General features: G+C 48.7%; 1 protein-coding gene across 2 annotated transcripts in view; it reads right to left on the minus strand.

Annotated features, from left to right (window-relative positions):
- Nucleotides 1–8,571: 8,571 nt before the first annotated feature.
- LOC115311524 (protein Wnt-7b) overlaps nucleotides 8,572–26,424 on the minus strand; it is a 141,928-nt gene continuing 124,075 nt past the window's right edge. For both annotated transcript variants that reach the window (XM_040221690.3, XM_040221689.2), the window contains exon 4: nucleotides 8,572–9,542. In XM_040221690.3, the coding sequence (XP_040077624.1) occupies nucleotides 9,000–9,542 (543 nt within the window). In that variant the 3' untranslated portion in view covers nucleotides 8,572–8,999. The remainder of the gene's footprint in view (nucleotides 9,543–26,424) is intronic.

Genomic DNA, 26,424 nt, shown 5'->3' on the forward strand with positions numbered 1-26,424 from the left:
TCAAAGACGACTTCTTGGACGACCTCAAAGACGACTTCTTGGACGACCTCAAGGACGATGCCTCAGAACAACGTCTAGGACGACCTCAAGGACGATGTCTAGGGCGACTTCTAAGACGACCTCGGGGTCGACCCCTAGAGGACGACCTGAGGAACGACATCTAGGCGACCTCAAGGACGACTTCTTGGACGACCTCAAAGACGACTTCTTGGACGACCTCAAAGACGACTTCTTGGACGACCTCAAGGACGATGCCTCAGAACAACGTCTAGGACGACCTCAAGGACGATGTCTAGGGCGACTTCTAAGACGACCTCGGGGTCGACCCCTAGAGGACGACCTGAGGAACGACATCTAGGCGACCTCAAGGACGACTTCTTGGACGACCTCAAAGACGACTTCTTGGACGACCTCAAGGACGATGCCTCAGAACAACGTCTAGAACGACCTCAAGGACGATGTCTAGGGCGACTTCTAAGACGACCTCGGGGTCGACCCCTAGAGGACGACCTGAGGAACGACATCCAGGCGACCTCAAGGACGACTTCTTGGACGACCTCAAAGACGACTTCTTGGACGACCTCAAAGACGACTTCTTGGACGACCTCAAGGACGATGCCTCAGAACAACGTCTAGGACGACCTCAAGGACGATGTCTAGGGCGACTTCTAAGACGACCTCGGGGTCGACCCCTAGAGGACGACCTGAGGAACGACATCTAGGCGACCTCAAGGACGACTTCTTGGACGACCTCAAAGACGACTTCTTGGACGACCTCAAAGACGACTTCTTGGACGACCTCAAGGACGATGCCTCAGAACAACGTCTAGGACGACCTCAAGGACGATGTCTAGGGCGACTTCTAAGACGACCTCGGGGTTGACCCCTAGAGGACGACCTGAGGGACGACATCTAAGCGACCTCAAGGACGACGCCTAGGACGACCGCAGGGACAACGTCTAGGACGACCTCAAGGACGATTTTGAAGACGTCTAGGACGACCTCGAAGGACAACCTCAAGAATGACTTCTAGGACGACCTCGAAGACAACCTCAAGGGCGACGTTTAGGACGACCTCAAGGACAAATTCTAGGGTGACCTCGAGGATGACATCTAGGACGACGCCTAGAGAAATTCAACATTTCCACTCTGGTGAAAATCAGAGTGGAAAGGTCGGAAAGGTTGTCGCCATCTATGAGCAAGGCCGGCAAGCCGATTGTTTGGTTGCCGCCGTCGCTCATAGATGGCGGTAGCTGCCCAGAGTTTTGTGTTGACATTTCTTTGTGGTGGACACGATCCTGGGGGAAAAAGAAAAACGTGGGATCGAACTTGGTTTGGCCGCGTGTGAAGCGGACGTCTTTCTACCGAACTACTGGGGAATCTGCTTCGTTAGTAATAATGCAGCCGGTCAACTGTAGGCTGGAAAGTTTGCTGCCGATTTTTCTCCAGGAAAATCACTCCCGGGTTTAACTCGGGCAGCACCACGCGTTGGCCACATTCGCACCTGGTAAAGAAAACGTACGCGGGCATATTCAACTCGAAGTACTCACTTCATGCTTGACGTTTGCGCGAGCGATGTCTTCAGCCACGAGAGGGGGGTGACGTCTTCGTGCAAATCGGCTTGGTGGTCGGGCGTGTCGTCCAGGATGAATACCAATTCTTTTGATAGGTCTAAAATTTCTCTGTCAAGGGGAGACAGAATTCGCCGGTACCGCGAACGACAGTTCTGAAGTAGGTTCAACGCCCGTCGTCCGCTGCCATTGCCGTCACCGCGAGTCCCACGATACGCGAAACGACGCCATGTTGAGAAATACGCAGTGAACGCACAGAACGCTTCCGGTTCTCTGTGCAACTTCTTTTTTTTTTTTTTTCAGTCAACGTATTTGCAGCTTTTTAGAAGCCACAAAAATGGGGTTCATATTTTTTTTTTCTATTTTAAATATTAAGTGTATGCCTTCAATGACTCACAAGCTCGATTAAATTTGGTGGTTGTGTCTAAACCTTAGAAAACGGCCCGTGAACATGGAAAAAAGAGTGAGCGCGACTCGAACCGGCCGTTCTCGATCGGCGGTTTTTGGCCGGAAAGAAACCGAATTTCGAGCCGCAAATTCTGTTCTGGGTAGTTGGTCTCTCCTATGTCACGTACAACTAAAAACCTCGGCGAGCTTAAATACCCTGCCAGTGTCCCTTTACTATAATCTCGATCGCTGGCACCCGGAAAGCCACTTTGCGGCTGCCCGGCACTGGTCCGCCTGCCCGCCGGTGACGTACGCAGGTAGGGAAAAGTAGAGATTTTTCATTGTTGCCAGTAGAGAGTCGCCTCCTGGAACCCTCGCAGCCGGCGTGACTCAAAAATTCTAGAACCTCAGGGGAACATTTTAGTTTTATAAAATAATTTGGCTATCAGTTTAGAAAGGATTATTGATGCGGTCTGCCAATTTCCAGCCGAATTGAAGACTATCAAAACTTACAGGAACGCAGTTAAGACCGCTTACGTGTAGGAATGCGAAAGCATTCGTACACGCAGCACATTCCTACAAGCAGCTCGCCTTCTGTCCTTCGCAGAAGCCAGCCGCCGGCCGGCCTCTGGGCGCGGTCGGCTGGCCGGCCACTGCGGTGGCCGCTCGCTCGCCACCTCCCTTTTAATGGCGCTCGGGCCGCAGCGCCAGGAAGAAGGCTTCTCTGTGGGGTGGCGTTCCTTGGAACTATGACGCGTCGCAGCCATTTTAACTGCAGTTTCGTTGAGGGAGGGAATTTAGGAGCCGTTTTTCGTGGTTACAAACTTCTGGCTGCGCTCCATGGGACCAGTTAATGCTCTCGCATTAAAAAGTCGCCTAAAAAGAACCCAGGCTAGTAGTCTTACTACCCTGGCTAAATTTCTCATGTACAGCGTAAACCAGTATCGCCGCACCCCGAAAGCAGACTGACCTTACGCTGCATAAACACGAACGTCAAATTTCGTTTGGAGCCGGAATCGAGAGGCCGTGCCACTGCGAAGTTTAAACATATAGTGCTCTCGCTTCGAAAACGTACCCCCGAGTTATTAACGTAACAGGCCAGCCGTTCGAGTAGCGCCTCGGTCGCTTAGGAGCGGCCGGGTTCCCAGGTGAATCGATTTGCTGCTCGGCGATTTTTTTTTTTTTTTTTGGCTTGTTACATTTGACGTGCGGAAGGAAAAACTCGGGCACCAAGTTAGGCCAAAAACATGAAACGTTTTCATTAAAGACGCCCCAGCCATGTCTACTGACGTGCCTCATAACTCGACAGCTGTGCGCCAAGCTAGGGCAAAAGTACTTCCGGCACTGTGAGCGACGCAGCTGGAACGAGAGGAGTGCTACGACGCGGAAGCGTCACCTTGAAATGATGTTTCTACGTACCTGTACAGCGTGGCGAAATCCACTTGGCAACTGTCCAACTTTGCGGCAGCTTCCATTTTCTAAAAACGCTGAAAGGGCTGTGTTTTTTTGCACGTTTTCTTTTTCTTAATACGGCGACACCAGTAAGAAAAAAATGTATGCGTTGATAAAAGCCTCCCTGCGCAAGCTATCTCCACCATCTTGTTTTCTGACAGGCCACGGAGCAGCCGCTCAGATACAACTCGTGTCGCGGATTTGACCACGCCCAATGCTGCGCCAAACTGCACCAACGCTCTGTCCCTTTCCTATGGCCTGCTACATTTTCCCAAGTTTTACGGAATTTGCGCCAACATTGCGCCGCAACTTATTTTCACTTCATTAATACTGGAATGTAACAAATGAGGCACGCTACACGACCGGATCGTTAGGGTAGACTTGTGCGAAATTCCAAAACTTTCGATTATCGCTTCAAATAACATGCTATTCCATTTGGTCATGCATCAAACTTTGAAAGTGCTTCGAACTTTGGCAATATTCCTCATGCTCGTCTGTTCTGGCTGGATAGCTAGCATCGTTGAGTGCGCTTGCCGCCGCGCACTGGTATACTGCAGTGACGCAAGAACCGCGTTCTAAGAACACCACCTAGACAGAAGGCCTCCGCATGGTCTCCTCTCCCTCTATGAAACGTCATCAGAGACAGAGTTGAATCGCGCTAACTCGGCTATTGGGACCGAGCCCGACCTTCGACGCGCTGATTGGACACGAGCCCCAGCCGAACACCGACAGAGCACTCGGGCCCAATCTCACGCCTCGATCGATCGGACTTTGATGACGCCTGCGGAGGCCTTCTGTCCACGTGGTACTTGGTTTTAGGCGTTGCCATTTTGCAAATCTTGCTTCGCCGCACCGCCTTCGTGTATTGAGGGGAAAACACGCCTACAAAGCGAGACGTTACGCGCGTGCTGATTGTTGTGATCATGAAGTTCTGAGCATAAAATGTAATTGGTGTCCATAATCAAGTGACAAAAGCTTTGTTTTCTATCTAAGCTAATGAATGCAGTTTTATCACTACATTTAGAACTTAAAGAAAACATAAATGTAGGATGTTCCAAATTATTATTTCTTAGCATTATTTCAGTGAAATATACTATTTGGTTTACGTACCCCTTACAAAAAGGATCAATGAGTTTCAATTGAGTTTCTGTTCAATTGAATGACTTTCAATTGAAACTCGTTACATTTTTTTGTAAGGAACGTTTAATTTCGTACCAAAAATAAGCATGCACATCAATTTGTACTACCCTTTGTCAATAAGCGTCTTGCTACCACGCCTTGTGCGCAATTAAATTCTAGTGAGCAGTGAATTGCGCACAAGGCGCAATTACACGCAATTAAACTGCCAGTTTGGAAATCAAACCTGCCATGCTGCTGGTGCCATCAAAAGGTTGCACAGAAGCAGAATGGCAAAGTATACATAAACACACAAATCTTGAAATAACACTTGACCCTGGTATGAATAAAAATAATATGTGTGCTTATGCTCCAAAAGTAGTTTTTGCGGCCCCAAAATGGAACTTTGGCTACTCCAAAAGATGCTTCAAAATTACTCATACCGATCACATCACTGCACACCGATGGTGTTTAAAGGGGCGATGCAACAATTTTTGTACTTTGTGCAAATACCGCTTAGAACGGATCGCTGACGTTAATGACTTATGAAGCACGCGTTGGTTTTTCACCCAACGCAATAGTTCCTGAAAAAAAAAATGAAAAAAAAAGAGCAGCGTTCACCCCCTCAACTCACAGCGAGAACAAGCGGCCACGTGATCTGGAGCCGATTATATGCCGCCAATGTTGATCATAGCCACGGGCTGGGGTTGGCAATGCACAGGACACGCGCTGAGTTCCAGACATTGTTATGGCTCGGCTATTGTCGACTTTGCAGCGATTGGACAGGGGCCACTACCCAATTCATGTCGAGCTAGCGGTTGTACTGCACTGGCTAAATTGCTCATCTACAGCGAGTGACTCGTCGCAACTTTAAATGGCTGACCAACTACACGCTGTATAAATATCCCCATAACCCAATTTGCTTTTTTTTTGTTTTTTTTGCGATCCTCACGTTACGTCATCAAATTTTACAAAGGAGAGATTGAATGAAAATGATCGCTTCTGTCCTTGAAATTACACCGCAACAAAGGAATTTCTTTGCCAGTGGCCTTGCGTGCGAGTATCCTTGAGCCCCACTAGTGCCAGTAAGCTCGTGTAAAGTGAAAAACATTCCAACTGAATATCGTTGCACCGCTCCTAGGCGATTTTTATCATCATTTCCGTAGCATGCGCTTCTCGCCGTGCACTGGTGCGCTGTGGAAAAGTGACACTCGTGGGGTGGCGCAGTCACTAAATTAATCGTTTAAAATGTAAATGTAGCAGAACCCACGGAAAATCCCCAATAAAGCACGCTTCTCACAAATTACACTTCAAAATAAATTTAGACCAGTCTGGGTCATTCTGCTAATCCGGAGAGCACATGAGTATATGTCGTTTATGCAACGCATCCGAAACCACCCGAAGCTCCCAGTAAGCGAGCACAAGAAATTTTAACGCACACTTAATGCACGCAGGACACAATCTGTGCTTCCCGGATTTATCAGAATGATCGAGACGAGTTAAATAATATATCGTTTTCTTTAACGATACACGAAGTATTTTACGCGATGATTTAGTTGGAAGATATCGCACTCACCGTTCCAATTGAGCGCGTGCTGAGGTGGGAAAACGCTTCCACAAACCTTGCCTTCCTCGCTTTCAAAGATATGTTACGAATACCACCCATTGTTTCGTTGCACCGTTGCTTTCCAACCGACACTCGACGAGCTGCGCTCACAAAGCGGCGCGTGTACCTCCTAAAGCTGTCGCCATTGGCAGAAGAGGTAGCACTTGTGCGTTTGGACGACCGCCAGTCAAAGCAGCCGCGTCCAAACGCTGCTGGTTTTCGCGCCGCTTCGAGGCATGCGATATGGTCGCGCACTGCGAATTCTGTAAACATTGATTCCGCATCTTTTTGTGCTTATATTTTTCTTTTTCTGGCAGCTCGTGTTTGCCAAATACAGTATATAGAAGACAAGGTTTAAGCATTTTCCCATCAAACATCATCACTAGTGGGGAAACGCGTCGCCGCCAGCCCGTCTTGCAGCGTCTCACATGAACGGGACGCTAGGACGCGGCGACGCTAAGACGACGCGTCAGCCGCTTTGCGGCGTCGCTCGTCGACTTTCGGCGTGTCTTGGGGGGGGGGTCCACTAACGATGACGTCATGTGAAGGCATTGTCTTCTAGCTGGTGTTGGTCTGGCTCGCAGGAGCGAATATCCCCTGCTAGGCCGAGGAAGGGAAAAGCGGGGATCGACTGCGACGACAGGGAGGCACTCCGGCCGGGATTTACGGCGCCTCTTCCGCGGTTATTAATTTGGACGCCGATTGTGCGCCGGTGAGGAGCGGCCGCCCGGCGCTGCGCTCCTCTTGGACACGGTCCCGCAGGGGGCCCCGCAGAGGCTGTCGTGCCAGGCCGCCATAAAACGAAGCTCGCTTGCCTGACGGTCGTTAAGAAGCTCTCCCGGTGACCCTGCTGTTTGGCAGCAGCGCTCTTTGGCCTCCGCTAACTGCGCGGCTCGGGACGCTGAGATTCGCGAACTAAACGCGCGACGCTATTGATGAATGGCAAATGGCCATGCGAAGGCTGTTTTCCCTCTTTCGAATCCGGAAGCCGGGGATTCGCCGCTCTGCGCAGACTTGGAAGGGCTGTCTGGTTGAGCGGTCCAGTTGAGCTGTCCACTCTCTGTGCGCCTTCAGCTAGTACCACTTAGAAGACAAGGCTTGCGCGTAACGTCACCTTTGGCAAACCCCCGCCCCAAGCTGCGAACACGCTCGGGCTCGATAAGAATACGGTACTGAACTCTACCACAGCAGATATTTGTTGACGCGAAAAATTGCAAACGCGTGCCTCGTGGCGTCGATAGCGTTGCACTCGTGAGTCGCTGCAATTCCCGTAACGACGCGGACGCGAGTTAGGTGGCGCTGCGTGGATCATCTATACTCATTTTCACCTCAAGAACCGTAGTAGAAAAAGTACGGTTTCTCCCGGAGCATTACTGACTTTCCTCTTTATGCTGGGAATGGAGATATATGTGGGTGCATTTTAGATCAGATGTATGTTATCTTATCAAGACCTACACGTTTCAAACGCCAAAAGTATCGCTTCTGCTTCCGGCAAACAAATATTGTAGGAATTACTTCGCGCGGCGTAGGAACACGGAGCAAAACTTCCTTTTTTCTTGTGGTGAAAACGGGTATAGTGATGATCTTCGAGGAGGAAAGGCACAGGCTTATTCATCTGGGTGTATATACTGTACCACCAGAGACATGTTGAATTTCCGCTCTAGCCACTTACCATGGACGAAGCACCACGATTCCTGCAGCAGCTGTCCCAGAAGAAAGCAGTATACAGGAGAAGCTCCTTCCGAATTCTCGGAGAAAAAGTGTACCCCCCCCCCCCCCCCCCCCCTATACGCTGCTTAATAAAATTCACTTTTTTGTACCTAAAAAGAAGGACACCGCGAAACATGTGCTTCTATAACCACACACGGTTGCTTAGAAATTACCACCTTCCACAGCGCGGTGTATTGCAATAAGCGGGCCTCTGGCATAGGAGCCCTCTGCGTAGAAAAAGCTTGTTTTGCAGATTGTATGTTGCTACAGACTAGAGACGAGGCAGCTGAGAGACTCATGCTCAGCATAAAGCTGCGACGTCGGCCCCGTTTGAAAACTACGATTGCTCTTGTTTACACTGTTGCCAGAGACCACAAACCAACCCCTACTATTTTTGGGGTGAACACTTTCAACAACACTGCTCTTGGGTAGGTTAACTCGTCGAAGGCCAAATTGTCGGGCGAGACAGCCACTTCACATGGTCGTAATAGGACACACTCACCATTCGTTTCGATGTTGTGGTAGCCATTATAATATTACGCAGTTTCCCGCATCCACTAATTAATGAATACATTATTCCAGGGCTGAAAAGTAAACAAAATATCAACGCTTATAAATTCGCAGCCGAAATAGCAATCTCCACAACCCCAAACAAATATGATCGAGGTGGAGCAAAGCGTCAAACCACTGGCATTTAACCACTTTCCAACTTCGCAAGAACACTGATCATGACACCGGCCGGAAGCTCTTTATTGTGGCGGTCTGCTGGTCTACCCGTCGGTGTTTGATACGCAAGTAGCATCCAGCGGTCGCGCACACTGTGGCCCATAATCAATTATTCGGCGTCGCGGCCAGCCGTTTCCACGATCCGACGCATGAGGATGTCAGCAGAGGCGACCTCTCGCAACAATCATTCTAGGAATTCGTGGGTTCGAAACACCACGTGACAGTTCATCTCTTCGTGCAAAACGCCACTCATCAGAGACTGCAACGTTTCTACTTCGAAGGCAGTATCCCTAAGTCCGCGCAGTGTACGCGCGAGCAAGAATGACCTCCACCGTAGGGAGTCGCCTGAGGCACGGGTCACCAGAGCTCACGAGGACGTGCCTGCATGGTCCGATAGCATCGAGCGATGGCTGTCCATCGCGCGGCCTCGTTCACTTGCAGGTGTGTTCTTCCGTGCGCTCGCTGCACGTCTGACACCGCACGAAGCAGCACCAGTGGAACTTGCATTGGCACTGCCACACCCGGGTCCGCCGGTGCGTGTCGTAGCCGCGCCCGCAGCACAGCAGCCGGCAGCCGTCGGAACCCGTCGAAGTCCGATTGCAGAGTCGGCCCACGGTGCCCGCCGAGCCCCGACCGGGGTCCCGCTCGCAGTAGCTGGGCGACTCGTGCAGGTACACCAGGTCCCGCGGCTTGGGCCTCGCCACACCGTGCGCCGCCGGACGTCCGGCGCCCGGAGTGCGGGGCCCGCGGCCCTTGCGCAGCCGCAGGTAGGCCGGGCGTCGGCGGAGCGTCGAGGGCTCGTGCGGCCGGCTCCGGCCGTAGAAGGGCGCGGCGCGTCGTGCGCGCTGGTAGCGCTGCACCAGGTAGGCGCCCACCTGGGAGAAGGCCGGCAGGCTCTTCCAGCACGTCTTCATGGTGCACGATCCGGACACGCCGTGGCATTTGCACTCGGTCAGCAGGCCGAACTTGACCGCCTGCGCGAGAACGGACACTCGAATTGATCTTTGGTCTCAAAGCGTTCGCGTGATACTCGCCTTCCCCGTATCAAAGAACCAAAAATGGGCCGTTGACAAACGCGCGTGCAAGATGCCATTTGTATTGCTTAATAACAGCTGCAGACGCCAGCAGGTGCGGCACCTACATTACCTGTATCCTTCTCAATGCTCAGGTCTATTATCTTCATACATGTCTGCAGTTTTTGTGCGACCAACGTGATGCAAGTCAGGCCGCGGTCTGCAGACTGTCTTTTGTATCGTGGCCGAGGCTTTAGTGCCATTGAGGAGAGACGAATAGTGTAACAAGGATTTGTGAATGAGGGTGATGAAAAAGACAGGAATCCACGTTCGCCATGCATCACTGTTCAACTTCTCCCTCCTTGGACTAAATGTGAGCAGAAACGACCACGTGATAAATGGTATCCGCGGCGCGATTAGTGAATTGCTTTTAGGATATCACTTATTAATTATATGACTCAGTTAACCCCTTCATTAAACATGCGCTACTTATACAATCGGTGGTGTATACGGCTGACGCGGTTTTTCAATAATTTGCAAATGTTTAGTTTCGAAAGTAGGGATTTTATCGAAACGTTCTACTTTAAAGAGATTGACACTTATACTCTTCCTACTTTTCGTGTTGCTTTTTGTAGATGTAAAATTGGTTATATTCTGGTTAAAACGGGGATAATATCTGATTGAATAATTGACTGACGGATTAATTTTTGAATTTTTTGTATCTAAAACTTTTATTTGAACAGCGACGAAGAAAGACAACCTGGTATTTTTTCCCCCCTTGGAATTCGTTTAGCCTACCTAAAAGTGCTAAGAAAATGGCGCTCCACATGTTGCGCATAAAAGTAGTTGCAAACGAAAAATGATCGGTGGGGAACGACGAGTTTAAGGCGAGGTCTCTCCTATTGTTCGCGCATCGCCATTGGTCGTTCGGCGCTCTTATCGTCCAAAGCCGCCATCTGATTGGCTGCGAGTTCAACTAAAAGCTCGCAACTACGAACGACGCCCCATACGTTTCCCAAGTTCAGCTGTCGGTAACCTCGAAACTTGGTTCTAACAGTGCACTAACTATTGCCCCACGGAATAACACCCTCATCGCGCAGGATTTCCATCCAACGACGTTTGAGCGAGACATTTTCAGAAATTCGGTCTGGTAACTTTTATCTCTATCATTATCCGAGTATATAGTGTCTGTCCATGCTAATGGCGGCATTTGGTGGCTGACAAAGGAAGAGCTTGAAGCTGATGCGGTGAGTTTTACGAAAAGTTTTACTCGGGTAAACGCCTCATACAGAGGGGTAGGTTTTTGTCGTCGCCGAAACTAAAACGAATAAAGGAAAAATGCTACGGCGAAAAACACCGCCACTTTCGTATGTCTGCTTTTGACGTACGAACCGCCATTAGCATACGGAAAGTGAGACTGATACTTCAGCAACTAGATGGCACTGAATTCCTGAAAGGGTCCGGGAGCTGATTTGCCGACCCCCCAGATGTTATTCGACGGCAATCACTTTCCCGTGGGAACGGGATATTGGGTTTCTCTCCGAACCGTAGACGGAGGCCGCTAAAAGGGAGTTTTAGGGAACTGCGTTTGCACATCTGATACGATGGGTCCTACGGTACGCACTGCGCATCCGCGAGTCTTCTGCGGTCGCACATGAGCAGTGCGTACCGGAGGGCCCATCGTACCCTATCGGGTGGGCAAAAACGGTTCCCTAAGACTCTCTATAATAGCGAGTTTTAGTAGACCGCGTTTCCCGCTCCGCTAAGCCCCTCCGCTACCCGGAACTCTACAGCCAAGGCTATCGGCGCGCAGGCGCAGTGGCAGTTTCTTCGTAGCGGGGGGTTAGCGGAAGGGGAAACACGGTCTACTAAAACTCCCCAATATAGACTTTGTAGATCGTTCCGATGGCCCCGATAACTTCGCGCACGTATCGTATCGTTATCGGTGGTGTCGAAGCTATCGCAACGAATCTACAAAACTCTCTAGTGACTCCGTAGCGCAAAAATTCCCGGTGCATGTCTGTCCGTTACTGTAAATCGCCCCAGACAGCACGCCGACCCTGGGCCAGCGTCGGGGCAATATTGCTCACAATAATGGCCCAGTTTCACGTTTTTCACCACGGCCCAATATTGGGCCAATATCGGCTAACGATCGTTATAAAAATCGGCCAGAATCGGCGATACCATTCGAGTTCTGGGCAGAGATGGGCGAATATCCGTTAACATGGCCGCGGCCGCTGCGGTGTCAGTGGACTCAATTGGGCCAAGCCAACGTTACTAGAAGAGATCAGTTGGGAAACTTCCATAGAGCCTGCTCTGAAAAAGTGGCGCCGATCCGTACTCGAAATCCGAGCTAATAGCGATCGCAATGCCGCCATTTCTCCCGCACCGGCCACTCGAGGAACTGCACGTGACTGGTATTTTGGCGTCCATCGGCTATTTCAGGTCCGAAACAGATACGGTGGAAGGCGCTTCAAGGGTGCCACCCCCGACTTCCAAGCGGACGCGCCGCGAATTACTGCCGAAGTTAGGATGCACCAGGTAGGGACGCGCTACCTGAAGTCACCGCTGAGACATGGTTGTATAAAAACAATATTAATTGTGCCGAAAACCTTGTAAACTTAAGATTTAGAAAACATCACCCGCCCCTTCGTTTTGTACTAACCTCCAATAAAAGTCACTACAAAAAGAGTTTTTTTTTCCGTTTGTTTGTACGGAAAATCCCAGTTCTAGCCGCTGATTGCCCGGCGCGCTCTCGGCGCAGCCCGTGGCAACAGCGACGGCCGCCGCGATTGGCCGGCGCGATTGACCGATTCAGTATCGTTTTAGAAACGGTCAAGAATCTCTAATGCCGGCCGATATAGCCGGTTGAAACCCGACAAATTACCGGAAAACGGCACTGGATACTGTATATCAGCGTGGCGTTGTCCGACCCAGGTGATGTTCCACCGACATCGGCCACATTACAGTAATACTGGCCCGACTTTGACGATCCAGAGCCAATATAGGCAGTATCAAAACGATATTGGCACGATTTCTCCGATTCGACGCCAATATTGGCGCAATACTGGGTGCTGCCTGGGGCAGCGCAGCTTTAATCGCTTCTAGACGCTGTAACGAGGCCACTCGGCTGGTGCTGATCGCGTCCTGATGAGATTCAGCACGCTGCGTCCCTTGGACTTCTGCGTCGCGACGATAATACGGCGCTAGATCGGCGGTTGACGACAAGGCTGCAGGGTTCTGCACGTTCATCTGAACTCCTTAGCCGTTCAAAAAGTAACTAATATTTCTGCGATAGCTGGACACCATATTTGAGGTCGATGTTCAGAACGCGTGCTCAGAACGAGTTCACATTCAAGGGCTGCTAAGACCGCCAGTCTCGATGGTGCGGAATGCACGTTGCAGAATTGTGGAAGCTCGCCTTCAGCGCGCGTTCAGCCTTCACGCAATAACTATGGTCGCCAATGAATACTCCCTATAGACCCCTTTCAAAATACGGTACTCTGTTGGCAGCTGTGAAATCCCTACACAATGGCGGACTAAAACTTCAACGTCACGGCACATTGAAAATAAAAAACAAAAACAAAAAACACACACCATTAAAAAGATGATGAACGCAGTGACGGTACACTTTCGACCTTGTTTGATTGGCTCGTCGGCTCGTAGTGTTGGCCGTGCTCCAACGTTCACTATCTTATGAAATGACTTGCACCTTCCTCGATGCAGTCGCTCCGCCATTGTGCAGTGGTTCCGACACTCTAATAATCGGCACCTGACTTTTGAAAGGGGTCTATATATGCGGAGGGCTAGTTCGTCTGCTTCTTGCACTGGGCTTGCGATGATGTCAGAACGCCGAGCTCTTATTGACTGATCGAGAAAAAAAATAGCTGGTGGACCTCGAGGCATGCAGCAGCCACTATCCTTTCAATGAAAGCCAATAAGAGCTCGGCGTCGTTCTGACGTCACCGCAGCTCCTGCTCAAGAAGCAGACGACTTGCACTGCGCATTAGCCGGTCTTGTTCGTAACATCTAATAAAGTCATCACCTCGTTACAAAAAGAAAACAGTAACCCATCACGATGTAGAACACTGTGATCGAGAAGAGAAGAGCGTGAGCGCAGCGATTCTGGGGGGACGGACTCTTCAGCGTGGGCGCGGTGCAACCTTCGACAAATGTCCCGCCGCGCCGCCCGCTGAGCGATGACGCGGCAAGGAGCACACACCTCGGAGCCTGGAAGACGCTCGCAGCTGTTTCGTTTTTGTTTTTCTTCTGGGGGGCCTTCAGAAAGCGCCCACGGTCCTGTATGGCGCCGATGGCGGGTCCTTCCGGGCGGCGATAATTGATGTGACAAGCGAGCCGCACCGGGGAGGCACCTCCCGGAACTACCTTTCAGTAAATGAGCCCCGCAATATACGCAACGCAGTTTATATACGCGAAACACGCGATTGAAACGGCGTTAAAAGGCTATCATCAGTTCATTAGCGAGTCGCCAGCGTGTCAGCTGGTGATGCAACACTGGAGGACGTTCTGTCCGTTTCGCGGAAAGTGTGCTTTCCCGCTGCTACCTGGGCTGACAGCAGGCCGAGTAGCTGCCCCTTGGATGCACGGTTGCTCAATTTCGCGCATAGAGAAACCGACTGGCTGTACTAGGGGCAGTCGGTACAGATCACAGAGAGTACAAAAAAAAAGGGGGGGGGGGGGGCGAAGACGACAAGGACTAGTGGAATAACTCCAAGAACAGCGAAATATCTTCGTCCCTCCATTGGCTCCTCTGGTGCGCCCTGCGTTCTTCGCTCTTCTTTTTTCCCCCTTAATTGTGTACAACAAAAAAATATTCCAAAATCCGGAAGAATTTATGATTTTAGAACTTTATTTTGACTTTACGTAACTCACAAAAGAGCCACGACTCCAGAAACTTCCTTGGGGTCCAGCTCTGTTCCCATGCTGAAGATGTTTACGGAGTCGTGGTTCATTCGTCGTTACTCGTGGGTGTGCGATACAAACTGCGACACCCTACCGAACGTGTATAGTGACGGGCTTACCTCACTGGTGGAACTGTATGCATGGCGCCGTGTGACCGTTACCTCGGGTGCACATCAAAGGATCCCCACGTGGCCCAAATTAATCCCCAGTTCTCCGCTGGGGCTGGGGCGCAACAACGATGCCCCTCGTTGATTTTGGCACGTAAAACCCCCAAATCTGACTTCGACTTTTTCTGACTGTACGCTGAGGATATCACAAGTAACAGTGGCGAAACTTATCTTTTAACACAAAATGTCTTTTTACCGCTGGTTTTCCATGCCTAGAGCCACGAGATATATATAAAAGTATATTAACATGAAAAGTTGTATTTACAAAAAGTCGTGTCCCCCGGCGGGGTTCGAACCATTGACCTCTCGTTCAGTTTATGGGATACCTTATCCCTTGCGCTGGCGAAGCTTTTTTTTTTTTTTTTTCTTGCGCCGGCGAAGCGTTTGGTTATTTTCCTTGTTACATGGAAGTTACAGCACGAAATAGTCGATAAGTTTAAGCATCTATATATATTTTAATATTGCACGTGTATTTACCCAAGAAGAAATTGCTATATACAAAGCATATTCACACGGAAATAATGTAATGCCACATTTCTCAGTTCGTCAATGGGGTGACTAAATAATGGCACACAAGTACTAAGACAAATCCAGACTTTAAAATCAAATAGCCTTCAGAGTGAATGTAGTTGCTCAGACCGACAGACCATTTACGCGAAAGACACGAAGTAGATAAAATAACGAAAGAGAACTTAAACTTCTGACAGTATATATGCACCTAACAGTGCAAATCAGTCAAACTGTAACCGTTTGTACTGCGTAAACGCTGCGTTGCTGAGCCATTTGCTCCACAAAAATTGGTTTTGTTTTATGAGTTGGTCCAGCATTTCTATCGAATATTTTGCATTCTCACGGAGTGGATGCCTACCAGCCCGAACAAGTCATACGGAAAATGTTAATTTCTTAGAAATGGAAGGTGGCGACCACTTTGGTCGTTGATGTCGGGATCTTTTTTTTATCGTTCGTTGCAGGACGTTACTGAAAAAGAAAGGCATCATTGCACAAAATATAGCAATGTTATATTATTCCAGGTTTATTACACAACATGCAATTAACACCACGGTACAAATATACCTCTGCTTTCGAGGCAAGTCTTAAGGGGCAAGGTGGAGGCGTGTAATTTGAAAAATAACGACTTTGTTAACAGAGGTAAAGACAGCTCATTCACTCGAAAGGGAAAGAGCTCTGACAAAGTGAGTCTGGGAAAATGTATTTTGCGCGTAACACTGAACAAGACTCTAGTGCGAAGCGTGTCTCCAAGAGACCCGACGTGTCCACAACCTGCTTTACAACGCCCCAGTATCTTGTGACCCTGTGCTCACAAGAGACGTACTCGAAGATTCAAAGTTAACTCGGCCAGTGGCCGAGGGGAGTTTCCAGCAGACAGCAGATTTTCACAGCCTTTCGAAACTTTTTTCTCCCTAGCGGAGCGGCGTTGATTAGCTTGCTTAATTGCTTACTAGACACGTGTTGTCCCAAAACCTTTGTTTTCTAGTGGTGGGAGGAGCTCGAAATATGCTGCACATTCTCTCCCTCCGGACCTTAATCCGTAGAATTAAAGGGGCCCTGCAACGACTTTTTTTTAGTGGTTTGTAATTGGCACCGAACCTGAGCGCACTGAACGTAGCAACGTAGTGATTTTTTTTTTTCTTTTCTCGAAATTCGTTTTATTTTAAAAGTTACAGGCGCATTAAAATTACAAAAAAAAAAAAACAAGCAAAAAATAATCTCCTCGAGCCAACGCCAGTTCAATAGACCCCTTTTAAAAGCGTGACAACTCTGTGCGCCCCGGGCAACAGTGTGCGCGCTCTTTACGGTGAAAGAATGTTTTTTCTTTGCCCCGCTGGCTCTGCGTGAAAAAGTGGCGTGGCAAATGAAGTAACGCGGCTCTGCTTCCCGCCGTCGGCTGGGAAAATAACCTTGCTAGCTAGCTTGCTAGCTATGAAACCTGAAAACAAAGATGGTGAGATGATGACAAATCATGATGCGTCTGCAAGTCCCCACTAAACTTGCATAAAAAGATGCCCTCAAGGGGAACCTAATCGGGTTCTGTTCTAATTCTGCGTAGAAACATAAAGTAACATGGTGTTAGTAGATGCCTCAGTAACATAAAAAGAAATTTAAAAAAAACGCACCTGCAAGGTAAAGATATTTTTTTTTCTCGTTTGTTCGCAGGAGTGATACGGGAATTCGACTGCTCGTTTAGCCTCGCCAATGGTATCTGTCTACCGATTAACACAAAATAAATGTGCGATGAGATAACAACGTAGTGCATGAAACAACTGCATGCGAAATCGTGAGGCCGGGACCGAAAGCCAACGGATGCGTCGGGTAAAACCGATGCTCGTTTATCCGTGTCAAACGTATTCCTCGCTAACAGCAATAGTAAAGAAAGCGCAAAGCAGTATAATGCAGAGCCCAATCTATCATCCCCATTAAGCAAATGCATGCGAATTCGTGACGTTAGACAAATGGTCGCGGCAGCGGACGGTTTGATAGGGGTATACAAGTACTCCCTTCGGTCCGAATTTGTCAAGTGTATCCATATTGAGTGCAGACCGGGACACAGCACTGTGGTGGCATCTTCACCTGTACTCTGGAGCGCGTCAACTGTCGTTACAAACTACACATGAAGCGTCTAAAGCTCGGTTGGCGCACAGCGAGGTAGCGACTTGCTTTCCTTCGCCATGTCACGCAGCTGCTGACCACCTCGCTGTTGCCATGGTTACCGTGCCGAGGCATACTGTTGCCAGGGTTTCTTGCAAGGGGTCTATAGCGCGTGCCAACGCTATTCAATTTAGCTTTTCCTTCGCTTTCCGCCTGGCAGAGTTCTCGAGGGATTAAATTGAGTAGAATAAATTTTTTCTCAGAATGAGCATGCTTTCATCGAAACAATTAGTATGGTAAACGTTTTTTTTTACCCGGCTGGCTATAGGAGTGGGTTTTCGTTATTTTCCTCGTGTGTTCGGTTAATTCGGAGTAAACGTTTTAGTCTCGAATACTGCGGTGCGAAGGTGAAGGGGAATTGTCACCGCTCCGCTTAGTTTCGGATTTTGAGGGTTCCTGAATGTACTTTGATGGTTAGGAATGTTTACCGCTCAAAATTCTAAAAAATGTCTGCTTCACTATTTTCTTAGTGGATCCTTTCAACGGAGCCAGATCTCGGCGTGATGAACAGACTGCACGAACAAACCATGCACGGAGTTTGGAGACTGAGGCGGTTCGAAGCTGGACGTCCTGTGCAGCCGAGTACGACCACTGACCAGCGCTGACTATACGCGGTGCACTGAAACCGGTGTGACTGCATACCGCGTTTGCATTGCCGTTCCCAGACCGCGCCCTCTGGGCATGGTGCTGGGCGAGATGTTTCTCTTCCTGGCACAGGGAGTCGACTGTCTGGTCCGCGGGACAGGCGCAAACACACAAAGCGCCAACTAGTGATCCCCGCTGTCCACCTGTTTTCTGTCTCACGGATGGGAGGTTGGTGTAATGCGAAGTGCGCCTTTCATGGTCACCGACTTAAATTGAGTAATCACAAATAGTTTGCCTGAACAAAAAAAAAAAAAAAAAAAAAAAAGAAAACAACAACAAGGGAAATTAATTGCTTCGCGCAGTGCCGAGAACTACCCTTGTCAAACGTTTCGCAAGATTGGGTCGATCGTAATTTTTATACGTTCTGTATAACGCATGAAAACCTACACAATCTCTGAGAAAAAGCAAAACACACATTGTCCGGCTTTGACATTTTGTTAAATGCACTTCAGCGGTAGTACGGGGTTGATGGGATAGGCCCTGCTCGAGTTAATCGCACCGTCATATTGAGTCTCTTGACTGGGCTGTCACCTGACTCTTGACCAAAAACGCCGTAAGAGGGGGAGGGAGGGCGGAGTATCTCGCCCTCCTACAATGAGGCCATCACGAGCAAGAGGAGTCCATGGAGGGATCCCATATAAAGTTATCGCTTTTAAAGGATGACGACTGCAGAAGCCGTACAAGCAGCATGCCATTCGCTGTGTCCATATCATGAACGCGAGGGGCACGCGCTTTGCAGGCGCCAGCGAGCATCATCGTTGCTTGAGACCGCATCTTGTGCACCGGGCTTTTGTGTCTGCTTACGAGAAACTTGATGCTTGAAGTCGGGCGCTCACAACAACTATGTCCCCTTCCCCTTTTATTTATTTATTTATACTACTGACCCTTATTCATGACAATTATAGGAATGGTAACATTCGTAACATTACAAAAACACACACAAGCAAACAGAAAAAAAAAATGACACTAGTATGTCACGAAAGAAAAAACATGCAAGCAAGTACAAAATCTTCACTCAACATTGAAATCTTTTCGTACAGAATCAAGAAATGAAATTAGGGAACTAGAGCTCGTTATTTCAGCGGATAAGTTATTCCAATCTTTGAAAGCGCGAGGAAAATAATGAGTATTCGAAAACATTATTTCGCGGCAATGGCTCAATGATATATATAATACGGATGTTGGCTACGTGTATCGGAACGCGCAGAAATTCGCGTATTTCAAGAGTGGAAGAACTAAAGTTTGGCACGCCAATAGTTTCGGATCCGAAGCTGCCTGCCATAATTTGCGTCTCATGACTCATAGTTTTCTATATGCTTTATCTATAGACCTTTTCATTTTATTAGTTGCCTCACCGGTGGATAGAGGGTGCTGACGCACTCCGCGCCATCAGGTTGCTTCAATTTGGTTGGTTTCGGTTTCAACGTGAACGCGGCTATGTTGCTGTTTTACGTTGTGTTTGCTTAATTTTGTGATTCGATTAGTTTCCTTGTAGCACACAACAAATGAAACAATGGTATTGAGTCACCTTGAGGACTACGAGATGTATTTTAGCCTAAATTGTGGGCTTTTTGTTTACCCACTCATTTGATGTAGCTGATTATGGTCGGTTGCGAAACGCCTGACTGATCTACAGGGGTAATTACCATCGTACACAGCCGTACCCGATGACACCAGTTTCCAGAAAAACAATATAATGAAGAGACTAACACGTGAATGTAAATAAGCATATCGACAGCTTGATCAGCAATGTGCTGAATCGGCCAGAACAGATGAACTCGCGAGTTTACTACTCACTGTTCGGTTTTCGTGGGCACCCAACCTTTAGTGAACTTCGCAGAATAAAACCTTTCGTGTAATGACGCAGATAAATGGTATAAACAAGTAGTATCGTCTCGGCCTATTTTTTTTTTTAAATTCAGTACTCGAACATGCTTTGACACGCCGAGTAGGAAGTTTCTTAAATTGTCAACCCTGCAAAGTACTCATAAGCAGCATTTTCTTGATATTGACTCTAGAAAATAAATTATTTTTACATGAACATTTGCTTACTCAAGATATAAGTGACCGGCCCGTCAAATTAAATCTGGCATTTGTCTTCCGTAAAAGTGGCCAAATAAAATTAAAGAGCTCAGGAAGAGAAATGCCTCGGATAGTTTGGCTGAATTCTAGCGCTAGGCACCACTTTACGGACCTGTGTGAACAAATATTAATTTTTTTTTAACAGATTCGCTCTCTAAATTTAGGCGTCGTCAGCCACCAAAAGTAAACCTCTACGTACCATCGATAATCCTGGACTAAAAAAAAATTGTTATGCAAACGGCTTTTTTTTTTTTTTTTTTTTTTTTGGGGGGGGGGGGGGGGGGGTGGCGTATAATATTGCGCATTTCAGATACGCACAAAAACTAAAACAGCGTACGCAAAAAAAAAAAAAAAAAGCGTCGTCGTTATTGAGCATGCGCCGAGCCCAAACCGCGTTTTGGATTTGCAAATAGAAACGGCGTTATTTCTTTGTGCACGCTATTCTAAAACTCGCTGCCGTTAAGTGTCTGTGGCAGTTTCTTACGCGGGAAGTCCCAACCTTTGTGTTAAAATATATTGAGTGGATGACACTGGTTATCTAAATATAATCAATAATTCACTTAAATGACTGTCGAAATGGAAGCGAGCACGGTATACAATTTCTTAAACTTCATAAGTAAACCGACCAACCAAATATTCATGTCGCAAAAAAAGACTGAGAACCTCATCAACATGTAGGTGTGATATTAGGAACAAACAATTCACCTGATGTTGACGTACCATTACTTCTAGCGTAAGATAAGATACAAGTTAAACATTCGTTGTCCATCTCCTCCGCGAGTTTCCTTACATAATCAAAAGCAACTGTTTTCGATATATTATGAATACAAAGAACGATACTTTCAGGAAATAACGATAGTCTCCTTGCGCTGACTATTCTTGAGGCCTTCCGATCCTGAATGCACGATATAAATATACGCGCTTCTTACTGGGAATGTTCCGTTACTATTACTAAACAAACCACAGTTAACATAAGAACCTTTGAATGCTCGTCATGCTTTAGTCGTCGAGTAGACATATCGGACTACAGTTACCGAAGCAAGGCCAGAAAGCGCGGAGAAACGCAACGAAAAACACGGATACAACGCATCCGCCAAGGTGCGGAGGGGAGAGCGGAGGAGCAAGTTGAAGCAACCTAATGGCTGCCGCGTCACGTGATTCCAAGATGGCAGCGCCCATGCGGAGGAGGATGAAAAGGTCTATAACCGCGCTGATACGTTTATCTCATTTTAGATTGCGTGTTATATGTGGTCCTAAATAAGTATATTCATTAATCCGGAGCAGTGCTTGGTTACCTATGTGGTATATGAGAAGTGAGGAATGCTTTTTATGGGAAATAGGTATATATACAGTTTTCTATTTGTTAAGTAGCATTTGCAAATTTTTGCGCCACTTTCATATTTCCTGAAGGCTATTACTTAGAATAAGGCGATCATCGAAACTTTTTTTTAAGGCGAAATTTTTATTTGTTTTATTGCGCGAAAGAGAGGCGTCGTTGTGCCCGAAAGATGGCCATAAAAATACGTCATGAAGCACGCGCCGCTCAATCGTAAGCTCAAGGATGACGCCGTCCTTGGCGTCGTCCTACAGGTCGCTCTAAACGTCGTCCTCTAGGTGTCGTCTTTGAGGTCATCCTAGACGTCGTCCTCTGGGCGTCGTCCAAGATTTCGTCCTTAAGGTCATCCTAGAGGTCGTCCTAGACGTCGTACTTGACGTCGTCTTAGACGTCATCCTAGACGCCGTCCTTGAGGTCGTCTTAGAGGTCGTTCAAGACGCCGTACTTGGCGTCGATCTCTAGGACGTCGTCCTCGACGTCGTCCTATACGTCTTCCTAAACTGATACGTGTAGAAAAATTACTCGAAAACGTTTCTCCCGCGGGACTATAAAGGCCGGTTCTCACATGCAGCGAAGCGCTTATGTAGCGCTCCTCACGTGCCGTCAGCTACTTATCGTCTGCCATGAGCAACAGTTTTGACGGTGCGGTACAAAGCTGGTGAACGCTGCCGTCAACGCGAGCTTAGCGCGAGGTAAGCGCTATGCTTGTAGCGCTCCGCTGCATGCGTGAACAGGCCTTAATGCTTTCACCTTCCTACACGTAAGCAGTCTTGAGTGCCCTCCTGTAATTTTTTTTCCACACACTCAGCTGACAGAGCTGTAGTTTCTATACTTTATCTATCATATGTCCGAGTGCAGTAAAAGGCACAAACACATACGACCACGAACACACTGTAAAACCGCAAGTCACTGGGCCGTCCCAGTATGTGATATCTTTAGCAATGATTGAACGGACGCAGAAACTTGATTAACACCATGACGTCGCGATTGGTCCTACCGGCTCGAAGCATACAGCTTCGGTCGGACAGGTGAAGCGAAGTCATGTGCATCATACAAGCACAACGATTATTTGAAGCGTCGACTGCCTGACGGTACGAGTTTTAGAAAGCGAATGGTGGCGGACAGCAATATAATAAACTGAAAGACGCCATTTTGTTTTTGCGAATGATGCTTCGTCGTTCGTGTTGGCTCTCCGTACTGGGAAAAGAAAGCACCAAAGGGGTGCACCTTTTCATTTGAGTTGGTCACAATGTAGGCTACGACACTTCAGGCACCCCTGCAGCTGCGAGGTGGGCGAAGCAAGACCCGATGCCGTGCGCTCAAACGACGAAGCGCGGTCAAGCGATGGTGCCTCTCTGGGCGACGGGGCACTCTGGATTAGCGAGCGGCTTGACGGACGTCGGACAGCGACGGCTTCATCTGCCGCCAATTTACGAGCGGCCGCGTGCACGCCGCATAAATCGCCGCTTCTGCCGGCGCCAGTCGTTTTCGCGAGAAGAGCGGGGATCGTTCTTCTTTTCTATTTTGTTTTTTAAACAGTCCACGGACATGCACGATTTCACAATTACCTGGCGTGATTTCGGTTCTCTGGCAAGCTGCCAATTATTGTCCGTAAAAGCCCATTCGGTGGCTGCGGCTAAGGGCACCTCAAACACTTCCCGGTGTTACGGTGGACCTCTTATATAAATTGAACCACGATCCTGATCTCCGGGAGCGAGGTTCACGTGTCGGGGGCTTCTGTTAGAACAGCGGACGACGCCGTACTGGGAATAACGAAGACACGCACAGAAATAAACCGAAAGAATGGCACTGTGTTCTAAACCGCGGTCATATACTGAATACAAAAGACATTCTGCAAACACTGTCTGAGGCGTGTATGACGGTCACAGAGAGAAACTGTCTGCAGAGATAGGAAGCAAAGAGAACATGCTCGATGGCCACGTGTGCGAAGATCCGCCGACGACGGAGACGTTGTTTGTCTCGGCGGGAAACCTGGTCAACATGGCGTCATGTCTCCATCCCTCCTGGGAGGCCGCTTCGGTGCTCAACTATCGCCTCGATTGAAGAGGCAAGCACTAAGTAAGGAGAAGAATTGGTTGTCTCGGTAACGCGTCGATGAAATCTGCCGATGGTATCGGGCCTCTGATTATTCCTCTGTAACTGAGCGATGCGAGGAGACAAGGTGTTGATTCGTAGATGATCGACAAAGATCCCCGCCCAGTGAAATATATTTGATGACGCCGACTCGGGAGCGTCCGAGCGAAACGTGAAAGGGCCATGCGCGAAATGTGACCGTGGATCTTGTCACTTGCACGAATAACCGAGAGAAAGGTTAAAGGCCGGTTCACACATGCAGCGGAGCGCTAAGTGAGCGCTACGTGAGCGCTCGAAGGAGCGCTCATGTGGCGCTTCCTAGCGCGTGATGTAGCGCTCTGTTAGCGCTTCCTAAGCGCTTTGTTAGCGCTCTGTTAGCGCTACAGAAGCGCTATGTTAGCGCTGTCACATCCCTTGTGCGGTGCTTGCTGCTGCGGAACAGCGCGTGCACGGCGATTCCTTTGTTGCTGTTTTTCCTTTGGCATTAAAAGAAGAGGAAGTAAAAGAGCCGCTCTCTAAGCAAAGGGTCGGGCAGGCGACCCGTCATGGACTCTGAGCGACTGATTGGTTGGGTACGACCTCATCGCTTTCAATTCGATATGCGTGACGCTGGTTTCAAGGACACGCAGGTAAAAATAATCGCATTCGAAAGAGCTCTGCGTCTCGGTCCCTCAGCCTAGGAACAAGGCTTACCCGTCGGTATCTCGGTGGCGAAAATGTTCGCGCACCAAGAAGACTCTTCTGGGAGTTAAGCCATCCGCACGGATATGCACTAATCGCGTATCTAAGAGCATTTGTGGCATTTCTATTTCAGCATCCCACATGTCCGCCCTGGTGCTGCTGATGCACACCCAACCGCAGGAACCGAAACCGCAGTGCACGCGCTAATCCGCAGCACCGCGGTACAAGAAGCGAAGCGCTAACACGGCGCTACTGAAGCGCTAACAAGGCGCTACTGGAGCGCTAACAAGGCACTACTAAAGCGCTAACCACGCGCTATATTACAACGAAGTCACGCGCTGGAAGCGCCACATGAGCGCTCCTTGGAGTGCTCACGTAGCGCTAACTTAGCGCTCCGCTGTATGTGCGAACAGGCCTTAATGGTTACAGTCTTCGTTTATCTATATCGTAACGCGGAAAGAATGTTTGGCCTTTTCAACCTTGGCAGCTCGCACTTAGGTGATTGATTGCCCACGCTGCACAATTGTCCGTCTTTGGTGTATGTGTCTAAGAAAGTGATGACGCAAATCGGGTGTTGTGGTTGGACCCTCTAGTTTTGCACTGAAAGTCGCGTCTTCCACCTTGGCCCTTGGAAATAGATAGGAGCGTGCGCGACAAATAAAGTGGGCTTCAACGCGTGACACGCGCGCATTGCGCCGAAGTTCGAACTAAGCCGTGTTTCTGTTTAGTATCATGGTGAATTCCACTTCTAGATCTGGATTTTTTCCCGAAATTTGCGAATCTGCGAGGGAGGAGAAAAACCGCTCCGTGGCACCCGCTCCAAATCGCCGAGCGGAAGATGGAGTAGCATTTTTGGAGCGACTCGCCGGAGACGGTTCCTAGTAGAAAATGGCCGCTGCTTGAACTTGCCCGAGCTCGAACTCGGCGAGCTGACTGATATCTCCGAGGACCAATCAATTCTGTTGCCGGCAGAAGAGATACCGACACAAATCGAGCGCCGAACCACGGAGTCTATGGCCCGAACAGAGAAGAAGAGATCCGCGTACGCCGCCCCGGAACGGCGGTGCGCGCGGTGATTGCAAGCAGCGGAGCTCAAATCGCTGGTAAGACATTAGAGAGTTTTAGTAGATCGTTCCGATACCTCCGATAGCCCCGATAACGATACTATGCATGCGCAAGGGAGGCGGTGGCGGAGTATCGGGATATCGTTATCGGAGTCATGGGAACGATCTACTAAAACTCTCCATTAATAAACACACAGATGTAGCGAGACCATCACTTGCACGGTTGTTGCCTTCTTGCTTCATTGCGCAAGAAGACACCGGTGGCATGCAGCGTACATAGGTTAGCAATCAGTTGCGGCAAAATGAACACGCCTAACCTCGCGTTTGCTTCTCTCGTTGGATTTTCCGTCGTGCTCTTTTTCGTTCTTTCTCTCGGGATCGGATGTCAGCGCTTACGATTTGCCACGCTCCAGTCCCGCCTGTGCACCCCCTGAGCCATGCGAGATAGCAGTGCACGGGACACAATGCACGCACCACACGCATCACCCGTCACCATCTGCCTGCGTTTTTTGCCACAGAAAAAGAAAGCGGTCGGTCTCTGAAGTTTCTGTTTCTGCTCTGGAGCGCCAGCCTATATCATATAATCTACACTTGCTGTAACTTCGAGAAGAGGGAAAGCCCTCATAGCCCATTCGCTGCGCGAAGTAGTTGTTACAAAATATTTTTGTGAAAGAAAAACATTCAAATTTTCCGTTTTAAACTTGTAGCGTTTTGATAAACTAACAACTAACTAAAATGGGAATGTGACTATTTTAATTTATCAACTACAGGGAGAATTTAGAAATGATCAGCGATGAACCGAACCTTTTGTCTTTACTACGGTTCTTTATGTGAAAACAAATATAGGCTCATTTTTTATTATGATTTTTTTTTAAATAAAAACGTTACATATTGGCATTTAGCAAGTTTCGTATTATTATTATTTGTTCCTAATATCCGTCATGGGTGCGCGCGCATGCGACGCATATCTCGCTCTGGAAGAGTGCATTTCCCTTAGAACACGACTGCGCTGCGGAGAAGCGAGATACGCAGAATAGCGACCGCGTTGCAAGAAGAGAAGTGTCCGAACAAGGCCAGAAGGGGGGCCGAAAGTTCGCTCGGGCTTCGTGAACCTACGGCAGGGGCACGGCCGGCTTAGGTGCCTTCGCGCAGGCGCAGTCGGGCGCCGCGCCGCCTTAAAAACG

This window comes from Ixodes scapularis, unplaced genomic scaffold, assembly GCF_016920785.2.
Source record: "Ixodes scapularis isolate PalLabHiFi unplaced genomic scaffold, ASM1692078v2 PGA_scaffold2__306_contigs__length_199485367, whole genome shotgun sequence".
In the NCBI taxonomy this organism is placed as follows: Eukaryota; Metazoa; Arthropoda; class Arachnida; order Ixodida; family Ixodidae; genus Ixodes; species Ixodes scapularis.